The sequence below is a fragment of the Phodopus roborovskii genome, unplaced genomic scaffold (assembly GCF_943737965.1).
Source record: "Phodopus roborovskii unplaced genomic scaffold, PHOROB, whole genome shotgun sequence".
Taxonomy (NCBI): domain Eukaryota; kingdom Metazoa; phylum Chordata; class Mammalia; order Rodentia; family Cricetidae; genus Phodopus; species Phodopus roborovskii.
Genome location: NW_026125281.1, coordinates 23,049,954 through 23,074,354, shown reverse-complemented (window position 1 = coordinate 23,074,354; position 24,401 = coordinate 23,049,954). Strand labels below are relative to the sequence as shown.

General features: G+C 40.4%; 1 protein-coding gene across 1 annotated transcript in view; it reads left to right on the top strand.

The window, feature by feature from the left end:
- The window catches only part of Rad54b (RAD54 homolog B), a 63,629-nt gene that overhangs the window by 18,625 nt on the left and 20,603 nt on the right, over positions 1–24,401 (top strand). Inside the window, exons 4-7 of the mRNA XM_051198148.1 lie at positions 9,514–9,533; positions 17,367–17,561; positions 19,815–20,087; positions 23,263–23,425. Of these exons, the coding sequence (XP_051054105.1) occupies positions 9,514–9,533; positions 17,367–17,561; positions 19,815–20,087; positions 23,263–23,425 (651 nt within the window). The remainder of the gene's footprint in view (positions 1–9,513; positions 9,534–17,366; positions 17,562–19,814; positions 20,088–23,262; positions 23,426–24,401) is intronic.

Here is a 24,401-nt window from a genome sequence, read left to right as displayed (position 1 = left end):
TTCTTTCCATAGTCCAAGTTGTATGCTAACAAAAATATCTTGCTTTAATAGAAATACGGTTTGGTTTGTACACTCCTATCCAAGACATGGTTATGCTGTTTCTCACTATAATTTTTACACATAAAACAGACTAGTAATTTATATACATTACCGGTGGAATAATAACACGCATTTTCATCTGATTTTTACATCTAGTGTTCAATAAAAGTTTCTCCTTGAATAACTGTTATGCAGAGGGTGTGTACCCTGAAGTGAGGGGAAACTCAGCTTTACTGCAGTCTGTGCTGGTGTAACCTAACTAGCTAGAGGATATGCAATTCCTGATTGACAGCAGGACCAGCAGTATGCAGATTTTGTAAGGAAGAACACCCAGCTCAGAAACAGTGATTAGAGCTCTGCTGGGAATCACTACAGTCACCCTAGTGTCTTCTAGCTCCCCATCTACTAGATTTGTAAACAAACAGCACAAAACAGTTCCTCTTTTGTTTTATTAAAGTGATACCGCAGCGCTGTTTCAGCCCATCAGCCGGGCATACATGTGTGGACATTTGATAGTCTCACCAAATCAGCTCATTTTAAGCTGTGTTTCATGCTTATCTCTAGACCTTTGTGCATTAAATCCTGTCTCGAGCTGCTCTCTTTACACACAAGTGTTTTGCTTGTGCTTTCCTGCCTTCTGTGAGAAGCTTTATGTAGGTCAGGCTTGGCTTAAGCAGCTTTCCTGAACCTGCGTCAGCTTAAGCTGGAGGAATTTTAATAAGCCCTCCCCTGTAGGCGTGGGCCTAAATAGGGCTAGCCTAGTTAAGCCTGATCTTTCTGTTTGTGGAAAGAGCTGAGCAGAGCTGAAGGCTGCATGGTGGATTCAGAAACTGCCTACTTAATTTCCAAAGAACAATGGTAGGAAAGGCTAGGTCTTCCAATTTCACCCTATCTGAAAAGCTTGATCTGCTGAGCCTTGTGAAGCCATACGTGAAAATCCTCGAAGAGCACACTAATAAGAACTCAGTGATAGTGGAGAAGAATAGATGCTGGGATGTCATAGCAGTGAACTATAATGCAATCGGAGTGGACCGCCCTCCGCGGACAGCACAGGGCCTACGCAGCCTCTACAAAAGGCTCAAAGAGTATGCCAAGCAGGAGCTCTTGCATCACAGGGAGGCCCAGTCAGACTTTAAAAGCAGTATTTCTGAGCCAACCAAGAAAGTTATGGAGATGATTCCCCAGATTTCCAGCTTCTGCCTGATAAGAGACAGGACCCACACACAAAGGTAAGCTTTATTTTGTTTGTTGTGGGAAATGATGGCGCCTCCTAGCTCTTGGGCCCTGGCTTAGTCGTGATGGAGATGTGCATGGGAAGCATCCCCACAATGGGAGCCGTGAATAGTGTCTTTGTGCTGCTTTCTTTAAAAAAAAAAAATAAATAAAATAAAGCTTTGGGGACGTTTTCTGCTGCGCTTGGTTTAAACTGCTTCTTTCTGTCTTCTCCCTGTCTCACCCGGCAGTTTCTCAAAGTAAAGACTAGGGAGACTCACTGGGAGGAAGCTTGTGACATCACATTTCAAGACTTCAGTGGCATATACAAAATAATGGGTTTCTTATGACATTTTCATGTATATGTTATGTACTTTGATTCTATCTCATAAACTTTTTAAGCCTTAAATTTAGATTATTTGCTTTTGAGATACATTATTCTTATTTAAGATTATGTTTCATTGAAATGGGTTTCTTGAAAAATTTTTTAATGTAAAATTTGTATGAAGTTAGTAGTTTTGGAGCAAATGGAAGCTTTTGTTTTTTATGAATTATTATTACTGTGTATATTTTATTTTGAACTAACAAAACTAAAATCAAAGTAATTAATGACATGATTGTGTATATGAAGACTGTCTAGTTTTTCTAATATACTTGAAACATATATCATTAAGTAAAGGAAGTCAAACCTAATTAAGAGATCCAGATTACATAATAAAATAAAGTCTGATTGATTAATGGTCTGGTTTCACTTTGATATTGGGTCCTAGCAAAGGATAAGCTTTCTCAGACTGCTCTGTAAGTTATCAAACTCAGTTGTGGCAGGGGCAGCAGCCTGGGTGAGGGCTTGAGTGTTCTGTAGGACCATAGGATCATTTGCTTAAAAATCTTACAAGCTGTTACCTGTGGCTAGTTCACATTTTAACTCTTGACATAGATAAAAATGGCAGCTCCATTCTTCCAGCAATCAGTTAAGGTAGTTTAAACAAACTGTAAACTCTGTTTGTTGAAGGGCCTTTCAAACAAAGATTCTGTGTGCCTCCCTGCTCCAGGAGAGTCACTGTGTAAGCAAAGTTGCTGATGTCTTGTGGGACTTGAAGTTAGGAGAGGCAATCTTTAGCTGAGCCTGTCTGTTGCTTTGGTAACTTATTAGGAAATATTTTTGACATTTTTACCCTACCCTGCTTATTTCTTCTTGATAGCATAAATTTAGAAAAGCACCCCACTTGGCCATGCAGTGGTTAGTTCTTGGGGCCACTGGTAGGAATTTTCACTGCTGTGACAAATGATGAGATTCTGTGTTGGATGGACAAGAATTTCCACAGTAAAATTGTTTGACACTGCACTACTGGTTTTGAATTTTGCCTCTTTCAAAAACAGCTTGTAGAAAAATGGTTTTTGTATTCCTGGTACCAAACTATACCTTTTGGGTACTGAGTTTAGAACTTCATAATTTGAAACTGATACATAGATACTATATTTTAGTTAGTTGTCTATTTAAAGAATACAGTGAATACAGACCATAACATAAGTAGTTACCTGTTTACATTTTGATCATAAACATACACACGTGAGTTTTGACACACTAACATTTCTCTGGTAAGAATAGGTTAGCTGATTGTATATTCCTATATCTGTCTGTATATTCTTATATCTGTTGTCTAAATTGTAGTTCATTAGGTTTTTTAAAAGGAAGAATATAAAAACTATGTCACTTATGTCAGTGCCTACATTGATATCTTTCTGCTTGCTTACTCATTTAATATACTTATGTGTTTCATATGCTTATGCATATTTAGCTGGGATTATCACAAATCTTAATTATCCCAGAGGGTTATAAATCTATAATTTTTATTATAGATATTTTTACACAAGTATTACTATTAATTTGATTAGACTGTCTCCTAGGGAATTTTACTGCATGTGTTATATTTTTAAAAGTATCTATTTTGCAACTTATTTTACAACATAGAATGATTATTTAAAAAATTATTATGTCTCTCTAAAAAGCAGATTATAATTTATGTTTTATAATCTTTTTGATTCTCTAAACTTAGATTTTCAGTTTTTAGAAATTTTTAGTTCTGTTTATCTTTCTTGAGACTTTCTATAATGTTTTGTTTTATTATTTATAATGTTTCACCAAAATGAAATGAGTAACCTAGGCATAAGTATATTTTTAATGTATATGGGAGTATACTGTCTACATGCTGCCTACCACTTTGCTGTGGAAATTATAACTCTAATTTAAAGTAATTTTTATTTATAGTTTAGTCTTTCCTTATTCCATACTTTAGATGAGGAGTTCTCAGCATGCAGGTTGTGATCCCTTCAGGGGTTGAATATCAGGTATCCTGCATATCCAATAGCTGCATTGTGACTTAGAACAGTGGCCAAATTACAGCTATGAAGTAGCAATGGAGTAATCTCATGTTTGGTACCATAGTCTACCATCTTCCTCAGAGCCATCAGCTTTGGTGGTCTGTACATCAGTCCAGGAGAACAGAAGCAGGGGACACACAAATGATTCTTTACAGCATTTAGTAACCTCAGCAATGTAGGGTCAGCTGACGTCTCTTTGAGAACATTGGAATGGCTTTTCTGGGCAGTATATGCTGCCCAGCCTGATGATCCTAGGACGTCCACGGTGGAAGGAGAGAGGGGAGAATCAGCTCCTGCACACTGCATTCTGACCTCCAAATACATACACAGAAACAAATGTACAAGAAAAGTGTTTTTAAATTCTTAAGCGTTTCTTGGCTCTGGTAAGATAGTTCAGTCAATAAAGTGCCTGCCATACAAGTGTGAGAGCCTGTATCCTGACCCTGGAACACACATAAAAGCTAGAAATGACAGTATTCCCGGCACCTGGAGGGCTGAGGCTCACTGGCCGCTGCCTTAGCTCAGTGCATGAGCTTCAGGCTCAGAGAGACTCTATGTCAAAAAAAAAAAAAAAAAAAAAAAAAAAAAAAAAGGGGGGAGAGCAGTGGAAGACCCTGACACACCCACCCACACGTGCACTCACAAAATGGCTTTCCTTTTTATCTTATAAGTCTCTGTAGTATTTGTAATTTTCTGTCATTGTAAGAGCCTGATACTAAGTTTAAGAACAGAAGGCTAGGGATGTAGATAGCTTGCCAAGTCCCTGCACTCCGTTATCAGCACCACAATCAACAGGTGATGGAAGAGACCTGTATGTGTGTATTAGTAGACACTTTCTGTATAGTTTTAAATCATTACATATTTTTTTCAGCATTGAAGAAAAGCTTTTTACGGGTGAGGAAACAGAGAAATAGACCCTCTACAAACCAGGGACTTGGGAAAACCGCCCCCCCCCCCGAGAAAATTCCATGGTCCCATGTTGTTGGTTTTTGTTTGTTTGCTTTTTGAGACTGGGTTTCTTTGTGTTGGCCTGGCTGTCCTAGAATTCACTCTGTAGACCAGGATGCTCTCAGAGATCCACCTGCTTCTGCCTCCTGGGTGCTGGGATTAAAGGCATGGGCTACCACAGCCCAGTTTTTGTTTATTTGACTGAGAGTATGAGTATGGTGTATAGCCCACTCTGTCCTGAAACTTGAGATTCTCCTGTCTCAGCCTCCCATGTGCTGGGGATATAGGTGTATGGCATTTCCTTCTCTTCAGAGATTTACAGCTAAGTCTATATTATTATGAAATATAAAGCATATAAATATGAAATTGTTCTTTAAATATATTATGTTTATTATTTATAACGTTTCTTTGTTAATATGTGCTGTAGTGCTAACTTGGATGAGGCTGCCCAGGCTGGCACCAGCTCACTGCAGGTGATGGTGGACCACCATCCTGTTGCTATCACAGTAGAGCTGAAGCAGGAAGAGGACATTAAGTCATCCCCTCCACTGGTCCCAAACCCTCAACACAATGATGCCTCAGAGCGAAGAGCAGAGCATGAACTAGTACACGCTATGGAAGAACCCTTGTCTCCATCACTCTCGTCTGTTGACATGAGAATGACGTCATCTCCATCTTCTATTCCAAGGAGAGATGACTTTTTCCATCCTGAAAGTGGAGAACGCCTGAGGTCTCTGTTAAAATACGACCCTCAGGTCCTGCAAATGTTAAAAGAGGAACATGAGATAATTTTAGACAATCAGAAGAATTTTGGGTTGTATGTTCAGGAGAAGAGGGATGGGCTGAGAAGAAGGCAGCAGCTAGAGGAGGAGCTGCTCAGAGCAAAGATTGAAGTGGAGAAGCTGAAAGCAGCTCGTCTGCGGCGCGATCTGACCGAGTATGGTAGCCACTAAGAGCAATCTGATAACTTTACTTTTGTCAGAATTAATTTGGAGTATTATGAAGCTGAGCACATGCCCTATAAAAATGTTGTTAATCTCTCTTATTAAAAAAGCCCTTAACATGATTTTCTTTTTCTTTCTAACCCTGTTTTTTAAACACAAGTTTCTAAGTATTTAATTTTCTCTTTAGATACTAGAATTTACTGATTGGTGGACATGGTAATCCAGCTCATTGTCTTCCCTCATTTTTTTTTTTTTTCCTAAGACATTTAGTTGTTGGCCTTATGTAAGATTTTTTGTTTTGATTATAAAAGAAATAATACAAATAGAGTTGTATATGGTCCATACGCCTGTAATCGCAGCACTTGAGAGAGAGAAGCAGAGCAGAAGATCAAGGCCGTCATAATTCAAGGTCAGCTGTGCTATGTGAAGGATTGTGCACAGAATCGTATAAATGCATAAATAGTATTCCAGAGCACAGGATCTTCAACAGTTTAAGTTACAGCTTTGATGGTTACATTTAAAAAGCAGAGGAGAGAGAGAGAGAGGGAAGGAAGGAGGGAGGTAGAGAGAAAGAGAGAGAGAAAGAGAGAATGTGTGTGTTGGTGTTGGATTAAGTACCTAATACATGGTACTTAATCCCTAGTCCTATTTTTTTTTTTTTTTTCTTTTTTTGGAGACAGGAAGTCACTCTGTAGTCCAGGGTAGCCTGGAATAGAACCTCCTCTTGCCTCAGCCAGCTGAATACTGTGATAGGTGTGTGCTATGCTCACAGTAACAGAAATCTTGTATGCATGACATGGGTTTTGTCTTTAACTCTTGAAAGAGTGAGGTTAGATCTTAGAGACAGAAGATATTTGGAAAAAGCTTCAATTTAGAAGTAATGCAACTGAGGTCAGGGAGGATGCCATAATTTATTCTGGGCAGCAAAGTTTTTTATGGCAGAGTAAGTATCGGTGCTCTCTCTCTCTCTCTCTCTCTCTCTCTCTCTCTCTCTCTTTCTAAGGGAGCAGGGGGAAAAGTGGTGATATTTTTTATTCTCTATTCTATAGAAGTAAAAATCTCAGAATTCATTTAATTAATTAGGAGAATGTATTCAATTAGAATCACCTGTTGGGTTGGAGGTATAGCTCAAGGGCAGAGCTCTTTCCTGGTGTGTTTGAGTACCATCTTCGGGGGACAGGTGCAAAGTTACCATTCTACATTGTTGGGTTATGAAGTCTAAGGAATTCTGTCACCACCCCACCCTCTCTCTCTTTGTCCTGCTAAAAGAGATCAGGCCTTTTTATTGAAAATATTACATATTTTGACCATGTGATTAAAATTATCTTACTTCATTTTAAATATTTTTCTGGAAAATGTTTCCTTCATAGTAAAGTTAGAATTAAATAAAATCAAAACTACTTAGAGTGAAAATAACAAAAATCATGTTTACATATAATTTAACTTGTAGATTTTTAAGTATTATTTTTAAATATTGTAGTATTCATGGGATTAAAATCTTGATTTTTATAACTCTTACATATTGAATTTATGTTCAATATTTAATATGTCTCACATATTTGATTTCAATTTTTATGGGGATTTTGATGAGGAAGGACTTTAAAAAGCCAGGGCTTTGGATGGGGCATGTAGAGTTTCAGAAGTACTGGGGGTAAAGGGTGCTTGATGTCAGAGTGAGCCCTGCACATACAAATGGGGTGGAGTGGGTTAAGGTGTCCAAGCACATGTGCCCTCTAATCAGGCAAGTTTGAAGTGAGGAGAGGTGAAAAGTTCTGTGTTTTGGAAACTTGAATGACCTGCATCACACTCTGAAGACCAGGCTGGCCCGGGTCTCACAGAGATCATCTACCTCTGATATGCTGGGTTAATGATGTGCCTGGTGGACACCTTTCTTGACTACATTGGGTAGCTTCTGTTCAGTTCAAGTTAAAATTTAACATTCAGGAATACGTCAGAAATCTGACTTGGTTTTGTGTGAAATTTGCCAGTTTTTAGATGTTTGCAAGTCATTCAGAATGCTTTTAAAACAGTTTGGGCATGCCAGCTCCAGGGTTTTCAGGCTTCCAGTCGGTAGCCTCCTGATGTAATCAAGGCTTCAGGTTCCATCCACAGCACCACAGACACAGTACAGTTAAGGCAATAGTGTCAGTCCTGAACTGGAGCATCAGCATTGTATTACCTCTTTAGATTGCGAATCCATCCAGTGAATCAGAAGCCAGGGGTGGGGCTCAGCAGTCTGTGAATAGTGTCCTCTGGGGACTCTGATGCTAGCTAAAGGTTGAGAGTTGAACTTGGTGCTTAAATCGTGGCAGTCTCTCAACGGTTCTCATTGAAGAGTAATGTGGGTAAAATGTCAGTTATTAAATTATGGATTACATTAAATGCTAATTTTATGGAGTAGATTTAACTGAATATAATAAAATGAGAAGCTGTTGAAGGCTTTTTTATTATAGAGATGACACAAATAAGATGTGAACTAGGAAGAATTCTATCAAATGTAATGATATAAGTAATGGTTGTAGAAATAGAGTAAATAAAGTGATCTCTTAGAGTACTAGGTTAATTTGTTTATTTATGTTCAAGGTTATAATTATTTGCATGGCAGTTTACCTTTTTAATCTGTGCTATGACTTTCAGTTGAAATGTAATGAATCTTCTAATTTGAGGTAATATATCTTATAATATAATTTTAATAAATAATGTCTATAGTAGAAACCCTTTTGAAATCATTTAAAGTAAGTTATGATACGAAGTCTAATTCTCATTATTTCAGCATGCTGCTACTCAGACTTGGTAGTTAACATTCAGCCTGAGTATTGACTTTGTATAGTATCCCAAAACCCATTTACAAGTGTCTTTGCAGAAAATTAATTCTGTGAAATGTTTGTAGGAAGTAATTCAGTGTTTAAAGAAAGCACATATTTTTTGATGGTTTGGTTCTATAATCAATGTAGGAATTAAAAAAAAAACATAGATGTCTGAGAATTCCTTTTTTGTACATAAAATAGTATTGCAATCACACTTTTCTGTGGCATTGTTCAAATTTGCTGTTTGTGTCAAGTGGCACAATTTGTTAGTAGTTAAGGGCTATGAAGAATAATAAACCTAGTTTTTGTATTTTGTATCTAGAATTCTGTTCATTAGAGTAAACTTACTACAATTTTCTATGAGTAAATATTGTTTTAGTTGTAAAAGTTATAAAAACATAATAATCCTGCCCCATTCTCTAATTCCTTCCCCTATGTAACCATGTTTTCAAAGCTGGTTTGTGAGGATTCCCAAGTAAAGCAAAGAACTAGCCACGTGACCGTGGAACCTTTCTTGAGGCTGTTGTTTTCCTTTGATCTTGTAGAGTGTGGTCCAGAGATGATGAGCTAAATCTCACCACCTCTTTCTTTGTGATACTGAGACTTTGAACTTGAAGACTACCTGTGACCTGTGAGCAGATTTTACTGAGGACAGGTTTCCCTCAGTGAGTACTGAGAAGAAGTTGTTCTAGGAACGATGGAAGCTGCCAGACATCTTAGATACTGTGCCATCATACAATGTGGGATACCCTCATACAGTATGGCAAATGCTGGAAACACCGGGCTGGGGGGTGTTATTTTGTTCTTGTTTTAGGTATGATTCTGTTGAGATACTTTAAATGTGGTAAATGATTATTTCATTTGCTCTCCCTCTGTTTTTGTTTTTATGGTTTTTTGAAACAGGGTTTCTCTGTATTGTTTTGGAGCCTGTCCTGGAACTATCTCTTGTAGACCAGGCTGGCCTAGAACTTGGAGTTTTGCCTGCCTCTGCCTCTCAAGTGCTGGGATGAAAGGTGTATGCCACCAATGCCTGACTTTTGTGGTTTTTTTTTTTTTTTTTTTTTTTTTTTTTGAGAAAGTTTTCTTTCCATTTTCCTGGCTGTCCTGGAACTTGCTATATAGATAGGCCAGGGTGGCCTTGAACTCAGAGATCTGCCTGTTTCTGGTGCTGGGATTTAAAGGCATTCACCACTACCTCCTGGCTAAGCTTTTTTTATTTTTAATCTTGTGAAATAGTCAGAATAAATCCCTTTTGAATAATGAGGCAACAAGTTGTATAATTTCATTTTTGAGTTGCTCTACTTTGGTTTATCTTTACGCACATAAATGTTTAAAATGTTCGTTACAGTGTATGTCTCCTTTTAGTGTGATGTCATTTAAATAGCCATGTAACTCTCAGTGCAGTGAATTGTGTTGACCGTATTATACTGCTGTTGAGGGTAGCTGAGGAAGTAAGTTATACTGATTTATATCCTTTTTGGTGCCATAAATCAGAGTTTAGTATACTAGAGGAAAAGTTGTTGATGAAGCAAACTCGAAGTACAATTATCTAGAGGACTGAAATAGACACCAACTATACTGTATCGAAATATCATACTTTAAAAGCAATCTTAAGGTCCACAAATTCTCAAAGTAAAATATTTGGATGTATTAAATACTTAAGTAAATGAAGTTTACTACATAGTTTATAAATACAGGAGTAAGTTTCTAAATTAGGCAATCTAATTAAACAGAATTGTGCTAAATCTTTGTATACATTTTTGAGATACTATCTACATTTTTTTTTGTCTAAATATGTGCTTTTATTTAGTTCTTTTAAATAATATATTAAGTACCTGTGACCCCACCAGGATGATTAATGTATTTTTATAGTCTTTTGAATTGATTAAGCTAGTAGGTATAATTTGAAATTATATATTTTTTTCAATTGCTTTGTAGATAATGAAATAAATGAATAAATGCAAATAAAAATATCACTTATCAGCTCAATTTACTTATTTTAGTATTTATTTTTGCATTTGAGACAGTTTAATGTAACAAGGGTTGGCTTTGAACTCTGTTTACCTACAAATGACCTTAAAATTATTCCTATCCCATCCAAGCGCTGGGATGAAAAGTGTGCCACCATGCTTTATTTAGGCAATGCATAGGGTCAAACCTAGGTCTCTCAAATGAGCCAGGTATCAAACATCTCTAGCTCCTAATGATAACTAAAGAGGATGTATCGTGAGAGCTATACTTTGCTAGCTAGTAGGTCTTTCATGTTTGAGTTTACTGGTGAAAAACTTCTAACTCCAAACATTTTTATTAACTCTTTAGACATACAAAAGGGTTGAAAGAATTTTGTAGTAAATACATGCCTTCCTACCATGAAGAGTCTACCATCATCAGTCTTTTGCTAACAGGCAGGAAGTCCTGGTTCAATCTCCAGCCTTGGGGGAAAAACAAAAAGATTCAGAATGTTCCCATTACAGTTCTGCCTTCCTCTTTCCTCTCAGTCTCCTCACGCCTCACCCACTGTTGATTGTTTAAAATCCCACATAACCAAGTACAAGGGCTCATGCCTGTAACCCAGCAGTTGGGAGGTTGATTGGGAACATCACAACTTAGAGGCCAACCTGAACTATATGTCAAGATCCTGCTCAAACGAACACGCCTACATAACATTTACCTGTTTTACAAGTTCATGTTATTTCTAATTACTGCTTTAAAAAATAACCTGTCTGTGCTGGCTCATTATATGTTAACCTGACACAGGCTGGAGCAATTTGAGAGATGGTACCTCAGCTGAGAAAGTGCATCCATTGGATTGGGCCGCAGGCAAGCCTGTGGGGCATTTTCTTAATTAGTGGTGATGTCACAGGGCTCAGCCCAGTTTGGGTGATGCCATCATGCGCTGGTGATCCTGGGTTCTATAAGAAAGCAGGCTGAGCAAGGCATGGAGAGCAAGCCAGTAAGCAGCATCCTCCATGACCTCTGCATCAGCTCCTGCCCTGAGGTTCCTACCCTGTTCTAGTTCTTATCTTAATTTCCTTCAGTGATGGACTATGATGTGAAAGTATAAGCCAAACGAACCCTTTGTTCCTCAACTAGTTTTTGGTCATGGTGTTTTAATTAGGATACTATCTTAATGTTTTTAGTATTCTGTTTCCCCCCCCCTCTCCTTTTAGTAGTTCATTGCACTTTTATTGTGGAATAGTATTCCACTGTATAAATCTTGAAAGAAATATATGTTTATTTTACACAAAACATTTGAATTTTGACATTTATTATTTTTAATTAGGTTAAAAAAGCTATAGGTAATTTTTAATTTGAAGCCATTTATATATTATTGTACACTTTAAGAAAATTATAGCTGGTTGGTGGTGGTGCCTTTAATCCTAGCACTTGGGAGGCAGAGGCAGGTGGATGGGTCTCTGAGTTCAAGGCCAACCTGGTCTGCATAGTGAGTTCCAGGGCAGCTAGGACTACTCAGAGAAACTGTCTTAAAAAAACATTTATTTTATGTGTGGGGGTGCTTTACACATACATAGCTGTGCTTGTGTCTGTGGAAGCCAGAAGAGGACATTGGATCTTTGGGACTGGACTTGAGTTTACAGATAATTGTGAATAGTCATGTGCGGCTCAAATCAAACCCTGGGCCTCTGGTAGAACAGCCAGTGCTCCTAGTCACAGGGGTATCTTTTCAGCCCCATTGTTTACTTTTTAGTGTAATGCAAGTTTTCTTGGGGCCAGGGTTGTAGCGTAGTTTATAGAGTGCCCACTTAGCGTGCATGAGTCCAGGTTCAATCTGTAGCACTGCACATAGTATTTGCTTGTTTTTCTGTAATCCCAGCCCACAGGAAGGTGAGGTAAAAGGTTCAGGGTCATCGTTGGCTGGAGTTTGAAACCAGTCTGGACTACAAGACTTGTTTCCTCACTCACCACCAGAAAAAACCATTTAGCTTTTATTCCAGCTACATGTTAATGCATGTGTGGGGACTGAAAATGCCCCCATCGGCTCACACATTTGAATGTTTGGTTCCCAGTTGGTGGACTGTTTAGAAAGGATTAGGAGGTGTGACCGTGTTGGAAGAGGTGTGTCACTAGGCCGTGGGCTTTGCCAGACCTAGCCTCTCTCTTTCTGCCTTCTACCTGTGGATCAGGATATAGGCTCTCAGTTACTGCTCCAGCCAGCACTAAGCACCACCGGGGCTGATTGCCACACCCCCTGCAATGGTGGTCATAGACTAACCCTCTAAAACTCTAAGCAGGCCCACGATTAAGAACTCTTGTAAATTTGGTGGAAGGACTAAATTTATCTTCCTATCTTCCCGATTTTGATGATTAAAGTTCCCGTGGTGTGTGTGTGTGTGTGTGTGTGTGTGTGTGTGTGTGTTGTCCTGGAACTCCTCTGTAGACCAGGCTGGTCTCAAACTCACACCGATCTGCCTGCCTCTGCCTAAAGGGACTAAAGACATGAACCACCTATGCCTGGCTCAATTCAGGGGTTAGGAGCTCTACTTAAAGGTTAGATGAAAGACAGAGGATGTGTTAGCACACTCAGTGAAGGGATTAGGGGAATTCAGACGGTGTTAAAAAGCAAAGGGTATTTCAAAGAGGAGGCAATCAATGCATTCTGTTCAGGACTAAAAATTAGCATGCTTATTGACAGGTTATAAAATCTTTATCAGGATAGCTTTGGGTAAAGTCAGATTAGAGTAGTTAACTGGAAATTTGAAGTTGTGTCAGTAATTTGGAGAAAAAGTCCATTTTTCTCTTTAATGACCTTTTCCATGGTTACTTTGTTGAGAGCTTCTTATAACCTCAAACATATATTTAAGATATATTATTACCAAGTATCGCCAGGTGGTGGCGGCAGCGGCGTACTCCTTTAATCCCAGCATGCAGGAGGCAGAGGCAGGTGGGTCTCTGTGAGTTTGAGGCCAATCTGGTCTGCAGAGCAAGTTTCAGGATAGACTCCATAGCTACCGAGAAACCGTGTCTCAACCCCCCCCCCCCCACCAAAAGATGCTTTATTATCAATAGTCAAGTTTAATGTTAATGAAACCATCCCCACTGACTAAGGTGGCAAACATGAATATTCACAGAAATGTGCTGGCACCTTCACCCTGGTCTGGGCAATCTTCCAGCGTCTCACAGAATACTGACAGTAAGCTCGTGTAAGCTGGAATGCCCCTTACAGACACCCTCAGTGGGGGAAAGGGTCCTGGAAGCGTGTCGGCTGTGTGACCCCTCTGACACCCTCAGACACCAGACTTGTGTACTAGCATTTGAATGGGCACACACTTTCATTTTTATCTGACACGTTGGTTGTAAGCACTCTGATAAATGTGAAGTGGTATGTCATTGTTAGTTTCCGTCATTTGCTTTTTGGAAGGTCTTAGGATATAGCTCAGGCTGGTCAGGAACTCACTCTTCCTCTTGAGCCTCCTGAGTGCTGGGGTTGTAGGCACGGAGCAGCACACAGGCCGTTTGTCTACGTGGGTTCTTACTTTGTAGTTGAGGCCGCTCTAGATTGGCCCCCAAGTTCCAGGGTCACAGATCTAGTCTTGTGTGATCTCTCTTTCCTTTTTTTTTTTTTTTTTTTTTTTTTTTTTTGAGCTACTGTGTATGGAATTGAAAACTCTTCAGTTTTTGCCTGGTCTGGTGATGCAGACTCCTCTGTTTGGGAGGCAGTAAGTCCACAGCGGAAGGCCTACCTGGGTTATGAAGTGAGTTCATGGTCAACCTTGCCAATTTAGGGAGAGCAGCCTCAAGGTTATCAGTGACAAGGGGCCTGGGAAGGAGCTCGGTTGTAGAGTCCCGAACTTGCAGGATGGGGCTGTGCGCCAGTCCCAATACTGGAAAAGTCATTTCCTGTTTTTCTTCCTAGCATGTAAGAGTATGATTTTTTTTTTCTGAGTCCTTTATTCTGTGATCCTGCAGAATTATATTTTATCTCTAGCCATCCATTTTTTTTTATTGGCTGGGGATTTCTGTGGAAGCAGTGATAGCATGTACAGATAAGTGGTTTAGTTTTTCCTTTCTGAGGTTTTTATTGTCTTAGTTCAGTGGCCAGAACTGTCAATTCAAGACAGTGCTGAATACAAGGGATCAGTATTGTCTCGTTCCTAGTATCAGGGCTTTCCCTCTGTCTTTTCTTTTCAAGTAACATATACCATAACGTGCGCACGTGTGTATGTGTGTGTGTGTAGTGTGGTGTGTGTATTGTATGTGTGTTGTGTGTATATGTGTTATGTGTGTGTGTATTCCTATGTGTAAGTTGTTTTGTTTAGATGGCTTCCCTGGGTTATGTGTGAGATAAAAAGCCATAGTGAAGTGTCCTTCAGTAATGTGGCCAGAGGCTTCTCAGCTTGATCCCCTTTTATGAAGCCATCGAGGATCCAGTGCAGACTCAGGAAGAAGTCTGAGGGGTCTGTGACTCATTATGAGGATAGGCTGCAGGTATTTTATGTCTACCCAAACTGCCAAGGGGGAAAAGAGCCAAGATGGAGCAGAGGGAATTCTGTCTAATATTGTCAAATGTACCTTGAATTAATATGTGTAATAGTATTTCAGAACATTAAAAGAGTTATTTAAAACATCTAAAATTTGCCTTTCAATCTATTCTGGAATTATTTTCATTTATCTTTTGAAACTTGAGTTTTGCTTGTTATAAGAATGTGTTGTTCTGCTGGTGATGGTGGCGCACGCCTTTAATCCCAGAATTTGGGAGGCAGAGGCAGGTAGATCTCTGTGTGTTCAAGGTCAGCCTGGTCTACAGAGTGCGGGATAGGCTCCAAAGGTTTTTTTTTTTTTTTTTTTTGTGTAATTCTTAAGTGGTCAGTTTGGTTTTGTTCACCCACATAACTACAATTCATAACATGGTCCCTCCCGTCCTTCTCCAGTCAATTACGTGAACCCCAGAGGCAGTGATCACCCGCGGCTGTCTGTGAGGCACAGGCTTTTATAGAAGGTAATTTTGCTTCTTGATCATGTACTACTGAGTCCTCAGTCAGTGACTGTAACACGAATAGAGACCCTTATGATCAGAGAAGCAAAGCAGTTAGCCACTAGCTCTCACCTCTGCCTCAAACCGAAATAGGTGACCCAGTTAGCTCCATGAGTCCTCAGAGTGCAGCGCAGCCTGCACTGCTCCCCACCAAGCCTCGGAGGCAGTGTGTTCTGCTCAGCATGGCTGGAGACTAACTGCCTAAGACTGCCTTTGCTTCTTCCTTATACCCTCTCTGCCCATCACTCCTGTCTCCACCTCCTTAGTGCTGGGATGAAAGGCATGTGATCCCAAGTGCTGAGATCACCTTTGTGTGAGCTGTTTCTCCTTTAGACTGGATCAAGTTTGTGTAGCTCAATGTGGCCTCGAACTAACAGAGAACCACCTGCCTTTGTCTCTGTCTTCTGAGTGTTTCACCCCTTCCTCCAGCTCTCTGACTTCATCCCTACCAAAGATGGAATCAGTGTGTTTGTCCATGGACAGATGAGTGCATGAAGATGTATTGTCTCATGATAGAACGGCCTTTAAAAGCAGGGGATTCTCTCAGTTGTGGGCACATGGTGACCAGGGAGGGAGGGCATTATGCAAGGGAAATAGGAAACTACTGTATGATTTGACTTGTATGCAGCATCTACACCTGTTGAGATAGAGGCACAGCATGGCAGCCACCAGCAGATGCAGTGGGAGATGGGAGAGATGTCAGCCAAGACACAATGTTTAAGTTGTACAACATAGTATGTGTAAGTTTTGTCAATTAAAAAATAAATGGAGAAAAATAGTACTTTTTAATTTCAGAAAACTCTGCCAGCATATCTTTTCCTCAGCTTGTCATGTTTATTAAATTAGTCATTAAAACATAATCTTATATATCTCTCCATGACTAGGTGTTGGAGTAATAGCTTTAATTTCTAGGACCCCAAAGGTTTTATGGTGACATGTTACTCTATTTCAGTTGAATTTACATGGCTTATGGATGGCAAAATATTATATTCATTATACTCATGGTAATGATTACAGCCAGTATTTGGATCTCTCAGTTTCCAAAATGCCCAAATGACCATGTCAAATACTGGAAAATTTTTTTTACATTTATTTGTGTGTGAGTGTGTATGTGTGTGTGTGTATGAGTGTGAATGTGCGAGTGTGAATGTGTGTGAGTGTGAATGTGTGTGTATATGTGTGTGAGTGTGTATGAGTGTGAATGTGCGAGTGTGAATGTGTGTGTGAGTGTGAATGTGTGTGTATTATGTGTGTGTATGAGTGTGAATGTATGTGTGTGTGTATGAGTGTGAATGTGTGTGTATATGAGTGTGAATGTGTGCATGTGTATGTGTGTGTATATGAGTGTGAATGTGTGTGAGTGTGAATGTGTGTGTGTGTGTGTTTGTGCGTGTGTGCGCGCCATTCATGTTGAAGGCACTTGTGATTGGAGGTCAGATGGCTCTTATGGAAGAGCTGATTCTTTTCTTCTACCATGTGGGTCCCTGGGTCCAGCCTGCAGATTGTCAGGCTGGAGTGGAAGTGCCTTTATTAGGTGAGCCATCTCATTGACCTGCAAATACTCTCATATCCTTTCTTAATACCCGTTCATTTTCTTATGCATATGATTATTACTGTTGTTATTACTGCCATAGACAGTGTCATGTAGCCCAGGTTGCCTCACTAGGGAGAAGCTCATTCTCTACCTCTAACTCCAGCATTCTGGGATTACTGGTAGAATACACAGCACATCTTGCTGTGCCTATTTACATTTCTAAAAATATAGGCTTTTAATTTTTAAAATTTATTTATTATACAGTGTCCTGTCTGCATGTATGCCTGTAGGCCCAAGCAGGCACCAGATCTCATTATAGATGGTTGTGAGCCACCATGTGGTTGCTGGGAATTGAACACAGGACCTCTGGAAAAGCAGCCAGTGCTCTTAACCTCTGAGCCTTCTCTCCAGTCCTAGCCTATTCAACTTTTGTTTGAATGACCATTGTGCTCAGATACTAAAGTCATCTTCAATAATAATATTTTAAATTTATTTTTTTATTTCAGTTCATTCAGCCTGTGAAGAAATCATAGAGTCTAAGGCACAAGAAGAGGAACCTAGTAGTTTGCTTAAATATTTCAGTGTCGTTTGGTGTAAAGCTTCAAAGAAAAAACACAAGAAATGGGAAGGCGATGCCATTCTTATTGTAAAAGGAAGGTCTTTCACATTGAAAGATATGGAAGGCAAAGACATCGGAAGAGGTATTGTGACATATTACCTGTCTTTATGATTTGCTCTAAAATTAGTATGTATTTATGGCTGTCCATTGAGACACAGTTGGGCTTTATAAAGGGACCAATTGGGATGTTATTTAATTGAATTTTGTGCCTCAACTGTGTACCTGATGTTTTTTGTAATAGTGAACCCAACATTCTGAGCTATGTTAGCTCATTTGGGCAAATTCTGTCCTACCATTTAATTTTCTCTGAAGGGTGGCAGTGAGCCACAGGTGTCCGGGCACTCTGCTGAGATTAAGCAGTTTGTCCTGGTCTCCCCCGCTCCCCGCAACCTCCCACATGAAGTGGCTGAAATTGTAAAGAGCTGTCACTTAGAAGTTCAATGCTATCCAGTTTCAGTGCCACTGAATAAGAATTTGGACTATAGAATAAGGAGATAAGGGTTAACCCTGACTATATCCACATGGCAGAACTGGAGGACACCATGATTGCACAACTCTTTCCGAGGAATGTTCTAGTACAAAACAGTCTGCAGATTCAGACACTTCACTGGAGTTTTTGTATTGCCCTCTGTTGTTTAGTTTTGAGTTTGGCCAAATTATAGAACCTGTGGTTTATAGTTTGTTTTTCAGCTCATATGCCAGCTATTAATTTGGAGTAAAGGTTCAGAGATGAACATATGTGTGTGTGTATGCACGTGTGGGATAGCTTAGTAAGCATAATATATATATATATATATATTATGGCTTAGTAAGGAGACGGCACAGTAATTGATAATTAGGAGGTGGTAAGATAGTTTCAGTAGGAATTTTTTTTTTTTGGTTTTTCAAGACAGGGTTTCTCTGTAGTTTTGGAGCCTGTCCTGGAACTAGCTCTTGTAGACCAGGCTGGTTTCGAACTCACAGAGATCCACCTGCCTCTACCTCCCGAGTGCTGGGACTAAAGGTGTGTGCCACCACTGCCTGGCTCAGTGAGAATTCTTGCCAGCTACGATGTCATTGTTAAGAAACTGGGAGACCAGGGCATGCTTCAGAAGTGACATCATTGAAATCTGAAGGAGAGACGGATTCAAGGATTTGGTCTTATTTTCTAAAAAAAAAATAAAAATGACACTTTTAATAGTAATTATAACACCTTTTAAGTTTTATTTCATTTTTAACTATGTATATGTGTGTATTTCTGTGTGTGGGTTTGTGTGTGTGTGTGTGTGAGAGAGAGAGAGAGAGAGAGAGAGAGAGAGAGAGAGAGAGGGGTAAGAGGACAAGTTTTGGGAGTCGTGTACTCTGGGCTAGCTTGCTCAAGACTTTCAAGCAATTCTCCTGTTCCAAACCTCCCATTGAAGGGACCAGACCCTCACCCAGCCCCCTGCTTTGGCAGCCATGACCGTACAGAAAAGAGCCAGCAAGATGTAGGCCCCTGACTCAGCAACATGTGGCACTAGGAAGCCAGATACCATCCTTTGGTAGGGAACCAATCAGAAGATAGCTGGCGGGCTCTGGATGTGCTTTGCATTAACAGTGGCATGCAGAGCATAGCAACCGCCCTGGGAGGGCCTATAGGCCATAGCAACCAGTTGGCCAACCAACACAGGACAGGTCGCCCAAGCCGGGAAGTGCACCAATCCTGAGACTGTTGTGGACCCCAGATACTCCCCTTGCCCCAGTAAATTCCCTGTCCCTCGGTCCCTCAGGGTCCGCTCGATGCACCTGCTGTATCAGATGGACAGAGGGATCAAGTTAATACAGTTAACTTGTTAAATTATTAAAGAGTCTTTGCTTTTGTATTGAACCGGGTCTCTTTTGGGGTTCAGAACTTGGGCACAACATCATCTTACCATAAGGATGCTGGGAAGTGAGCTGGAGAGAGTGTTTATTGGTTGAGAGTACATATTGCTCTTCACTTGGACCTGAGGTCGGTTTCTAGCATCTCACAGGGCAGCACTCACAGAAATAAATAATAAAACTTGAAGAAGTGCTAAGATTGTAGACACCACTGCATTAGAACAAACGAACGAACGAACGAACGAACAAAAACCCCCACCTATCTTTTAATGTGGGTTCTGAGAATTGAACTTGAGGCTTAGTCATCTGAGTTGTCTCCTGACCCTTGTTCTTTTCTTAAATCAGAATACTAAATTATGTTTATGGCTAATGAGATATACACTGTTATTTATATGCACAGTTCAGTGTGTAGTCTGTACAGTCATGGGAAGGTTACTGTTTTATTACTAAGTTTTCTTAGAATGTCAGTTCAGTTAATTTGTTTTCTTCCTTAAAGGCATCGGCTATAAGTTCAAAGAGCTTGAAAACATAGAAGAGGGCCAGACACTGGTGATTGGTGGAAAAGAAATAGAGATCCTGGGTGTAGTCTCTCCTGACGACTTCAACAGTGGCAAGTGTTTTCAGCATGGAAATGGAAGCCCTGTGGTCCCTGGTTCTCCGGCAGCCAGGAAGTGCTTTTCTAACCCTTTCAAAAGGCTTCACCAGTCAGAGGGAAATAGACCGGATGACTGGCAAAGCTGCAAACCACGCCATGACCCTTGCATGCCAAGTAAGGGTTTAAAGAGAGTTTGAACCTTCTGCTTTCATCGCCCAAACGTTTTGGACATGTGAATTGACATTTAAGTTTTGGTTGAGGTCAGGCCTGAGTTTCATAGTGAGTTGAAAGCCAGTGTAGATTATATATTGAGACCTGTCTCAAAACCACACACTAAATAAAACGAAAACATTTCAGGTGAGGGACTGGAAAGATGGATTAGTGGGGAGAGGCACCTGAATTTGATCCTTGGGACCCACATGGTAGAAGGAAAGAACCGACTCCCACAAGCTGTCCTCTGGCCTCAGATCCATCCCATGGCACGCAGACATCTACACATACAACATTTAAGTTTTTTCTTTTTTCTCTGTTGGTGTATACCTTAGCACTCAGGAGGCAGAGGCAGGCAGATCTCTGTAAGTTCAGTGCCAGCCTGGTCTGCAGAGTGAGTTTCAGGACAGCCAGGGCTGTTCCACAGAGAAACCCTGTCTTGGGGGTAGGGGTTGAAAATTTGTAGGTAAAGATTCTATTCAGATATACCCTTTGACATAAAGAATAATGCTGAAATCAAATTCCTTCGGGAGTTATTTAACATTTGTAACCCCAGTGCTATGCTGATCTTGGCATTTGGTGCGGCTCTGTAGGGATTTCCAGGTTCTTGCTTCCCAGAACAAAGCCTGGAGCAGGGACCTAGCTGCAGCAGGAACAGTTTGTTGGTGCACGGTACACTTCCAGGGAGGGGGAAAAGTTTAGAAGCTCCATGGCAATGCTACAAAAAACGACCAACGCTTTTATAGGCAGGAGTCACAGGCTTTTTGGCTCATTTGCATGGGGAATGCTCTCTACCCCATGTAGTTTGCACTGAGCCAGAGGTTGCCCTCTCAGCTCTGGCCTTGTCTGCTGCTTCTTGTTGATTTGTGCCAAGGATTCCAGCCTTTCTTTTTGCCAGGAGGCCTATCTCACATGCTAATTTTGTAGCCTTGGCTAAGTCCTTCCTGACCTCACTCTCTGCCCTGTCCAGGCTCAGATCCTCCCTGGGAGCTTTTTCGGGAACTGAAGTATAATGGCACAACTTATAATCACTTCTTGCTGTTGAGGAAGGAGTGTAGTCCCTTCCTGTGAGAGACCACAGAATTCTCTCTGTTCGTCCACTGACTGGAGAGGAGGACACACACTCCTGTGGTAGGGATTGGCTGGAGTCTCCACGGTAAAAGTAGCCTGGCGTTGCTGTGTTCTCAATGACACAAAGCTACAAAGGGTGCAGCCTTCTGCAGGTCAGAGAGACTGGGAACAGATGCAGAGTTGCCAAGAAAAACACAGACTTTTTTCCTGAGGGATAAAAGCTTCTTTATTTTATTATTCTTTCTGTCCTTGTTCTATTCTTTTTCTGTTGTGTTCTTCTATGCTGATGTTATTTCCCTTGTCTTTATTTTTTTTCCTTACAGCTTATACCCAGTGAAATCTTTTAAGCAATAAACATTGCAGTGTGGTTACACGCCTTTAATTCCAGCACTTGGGAGGCAGAGGCAGTTGGATCCCTGTGAGTTTGAGACCAGCCTAGTCTATGGAGCTAGCTCCAGGACAGCTAGGGCTGTTACACAGAGAAACCTGTCTCGAAAAACCAAAAAAAAAAAAAAAAAAAAAAAAAAAAAATTATTATGTATTCTGCCATCTCTCCAGCCCCATGGTTAAGAGCATTGGCTGTTTTTCCAGTGGTCCTGAGTTCAAGTCCCAGCAACCATGTGGTAGCTGACAACCATCTGTGATGGGATCTGATGCCCTCTGCTGGTGTGCAAGCATACATACATATGCACAGTTCTGTAGTACAGCCATCATGATTTTAATCTTCAGGTTTAGGAGGGAAAGTCTTCAGGCTATAGAAGACAGCATAGAGCCATGACTATGTTCTGATAATGTGGCCAAACAGAAGGACTCCGTCAGGGGATGGACCAGATGGACCACTGCTGACTGTTACAGAGCTGAGCTTTGTGTCCATGACTTTACCCACATGCAGTGGGCGTTAATTCGATGTACTGGAACCCGTTTTCTCTCCTTTCTCCCCTCTTTGTTAACCCCCTTTTCTTTCTTGTTCATTTTTAGTCCATTTTTATTTAATTTAGAAACAATCTTATTTTACATTTACATATCAACCCCAGTTCCCTCTCCTTCCCATCCTCCCATGTTCCCCACTAACATGCCCCCCCCACCCCATCCCGCCTGGATTGAATTAAGTTTTAATCATGTTGTTAACATGCAAACATACTCCAAAAACAGTTTTTTGTTTTGTTTTGTGTTTTGGTTTTTCAAGACAGGGTTTCCCTGTGTAGCTTTGGAGGCTGTCCTGAACCTTGCTCTTGTAGACCAGGCTGGTCTCGAACTCCCAAAACCAGTTTTGATGGATGGATTATCTTCAGATTTATCAGTTGTCAGTCATCTTGTGATGTTTGATTTTGTCTCTGAAGGATACTTTAGTGAATCCTCCTTTAAGTTGTGCTACCTTATTTCTGAATAATTATATTATCATTTGATGGTTAATTCATACTGCTTTGTAAAAGCCCGTGAATTTGACATTTCATGAATATCATTAACTTTAAACAAATAATGATGGTTAAAGGGATGGGAAATGTGTCATTCTTTCTCAGTTCTGATGAATGTTATTAGAAGTGGTGGCCTCTGTCAGAGTTTATGGCCCTTTAGATAAAGGCAGCCATTTGTTGAGCTTGGGAAATCTTTGTAGATGAGAATCTGTGAACGCTGGTAAGTGTATCTTCCACTGGGAGTGAGTGGCTGTCCGTTCTCCAAAATGTGGGGTGCTGTGCTTGCTGAATTAGACAAAAAGAATTTCAGTGTCTGTGACACTTCTGAGGATAGGAAGCTTATGACTTCGTCTCCCCTCTCCTCCTTACCTCCTCTCCCCTCCCTCCCCTCCTCTCCTCTCCTCTCCTTTTCCTTCTTTTTTCCCTCTTTGGCCTAGAACTCCCTGTCTTGCTTCTGCCTTTAGAGTGCTAGAATTATAGGATTATAGGTGTGTGTCCATCCCTAGCGTGCACATGTGCGCGCGCGCGCGCACACACACACACACACACACACCATAAATGATGATAAGCTGTTCTCGTGTAGAAGTAATGGGAACAAGATAATATTGTTGCTGATAGTGATCACACCTTTAAACCTTGACCTTATTTTTAAGATTCTCTAGTTATGCCGAGACCGGACCAGAATCACCAGTGGCTGTTCAATAGGAGCTGCTTTCCTCTTGTGGATGTGGTGGTAGACCCTCATCTTGTCCGTCACCTTCGATCATTTCAGAAAGAGGGAATCATCTTCCTCTACGAGTGTGTTATGGGAATGAGGTAGGAAAATAAATGACAACAGTTAGCTGTTTTGAGAAGAATATGCACCATAAATGCTAACTGGTAGGAAAAGCAACTTGTACTAAATATGTGCATTTTTTCCACGGTGGTTGTTGGTGGAGCCATGTGCTAGATGTTAAGCTGAGAAGTAGGCATTCAGGAGCCAGGACTTTTAAGTAGTCTTTTTATGAAATTATTTCACTTTTTCCTCACAAAAACCATGTAAGTTAGGTAGGGTTCATTTTATGAACAATGATAAGAACAGAGCTTTACTTTCCCAACTATATTGCTGTTAAGAGGCAGTGTTAGCTATGGAGTATGGATGGTCAGCTTTTAGGGAAAGCTCTTATCTCTAAACCATATGGCTTCTAAGATGTACCTCTAATATAAATGTATGTGCTTGAGCTGGGCGGTGGTACTGCATGCTTTTAATCCCAGCACTCCGGAGGCAGAGGTAGGTGGATCTCTGAGTTTGTGGTCAGCCTGGTCTATAGTGTGAGTTCCAGGACAGCCAGGGCTACACAGAGAAACCCTGTCTCAAAAAAACAAAACAAAACAAAAAAAAACCCACCAAAACAACAACAACAAAAACTCCAAATAAACAAACAAACAAGATAGATAAATAAATAAATGTGCATATGATGTATGTTTATAGATATGTATACACACATACTTTTTTATACTAGGGATTGAACCTAGGATTTTGTACAAGCTTTTTTAACTTCAAGTGTTTTTCCTCTTACTCCTCACTTTCACATTGAACCAACTCTTCCCAGGCTTCAACAAAAGATCTAATTCCACAGTATTCATGCTAAATTTATGCCTCTACTCACAAAGATGTGTGGCTACAAAAGGTGTGTGGGAGAGAGCCATTTCTTCGGCTTGAATCTCACAGCATAAGCTAAGCAATCTGAAGGACGTTGATGGCTGAGGAAGTTGACAGGAACTCGGCACCATATCTCAGTTCCGTTCACGC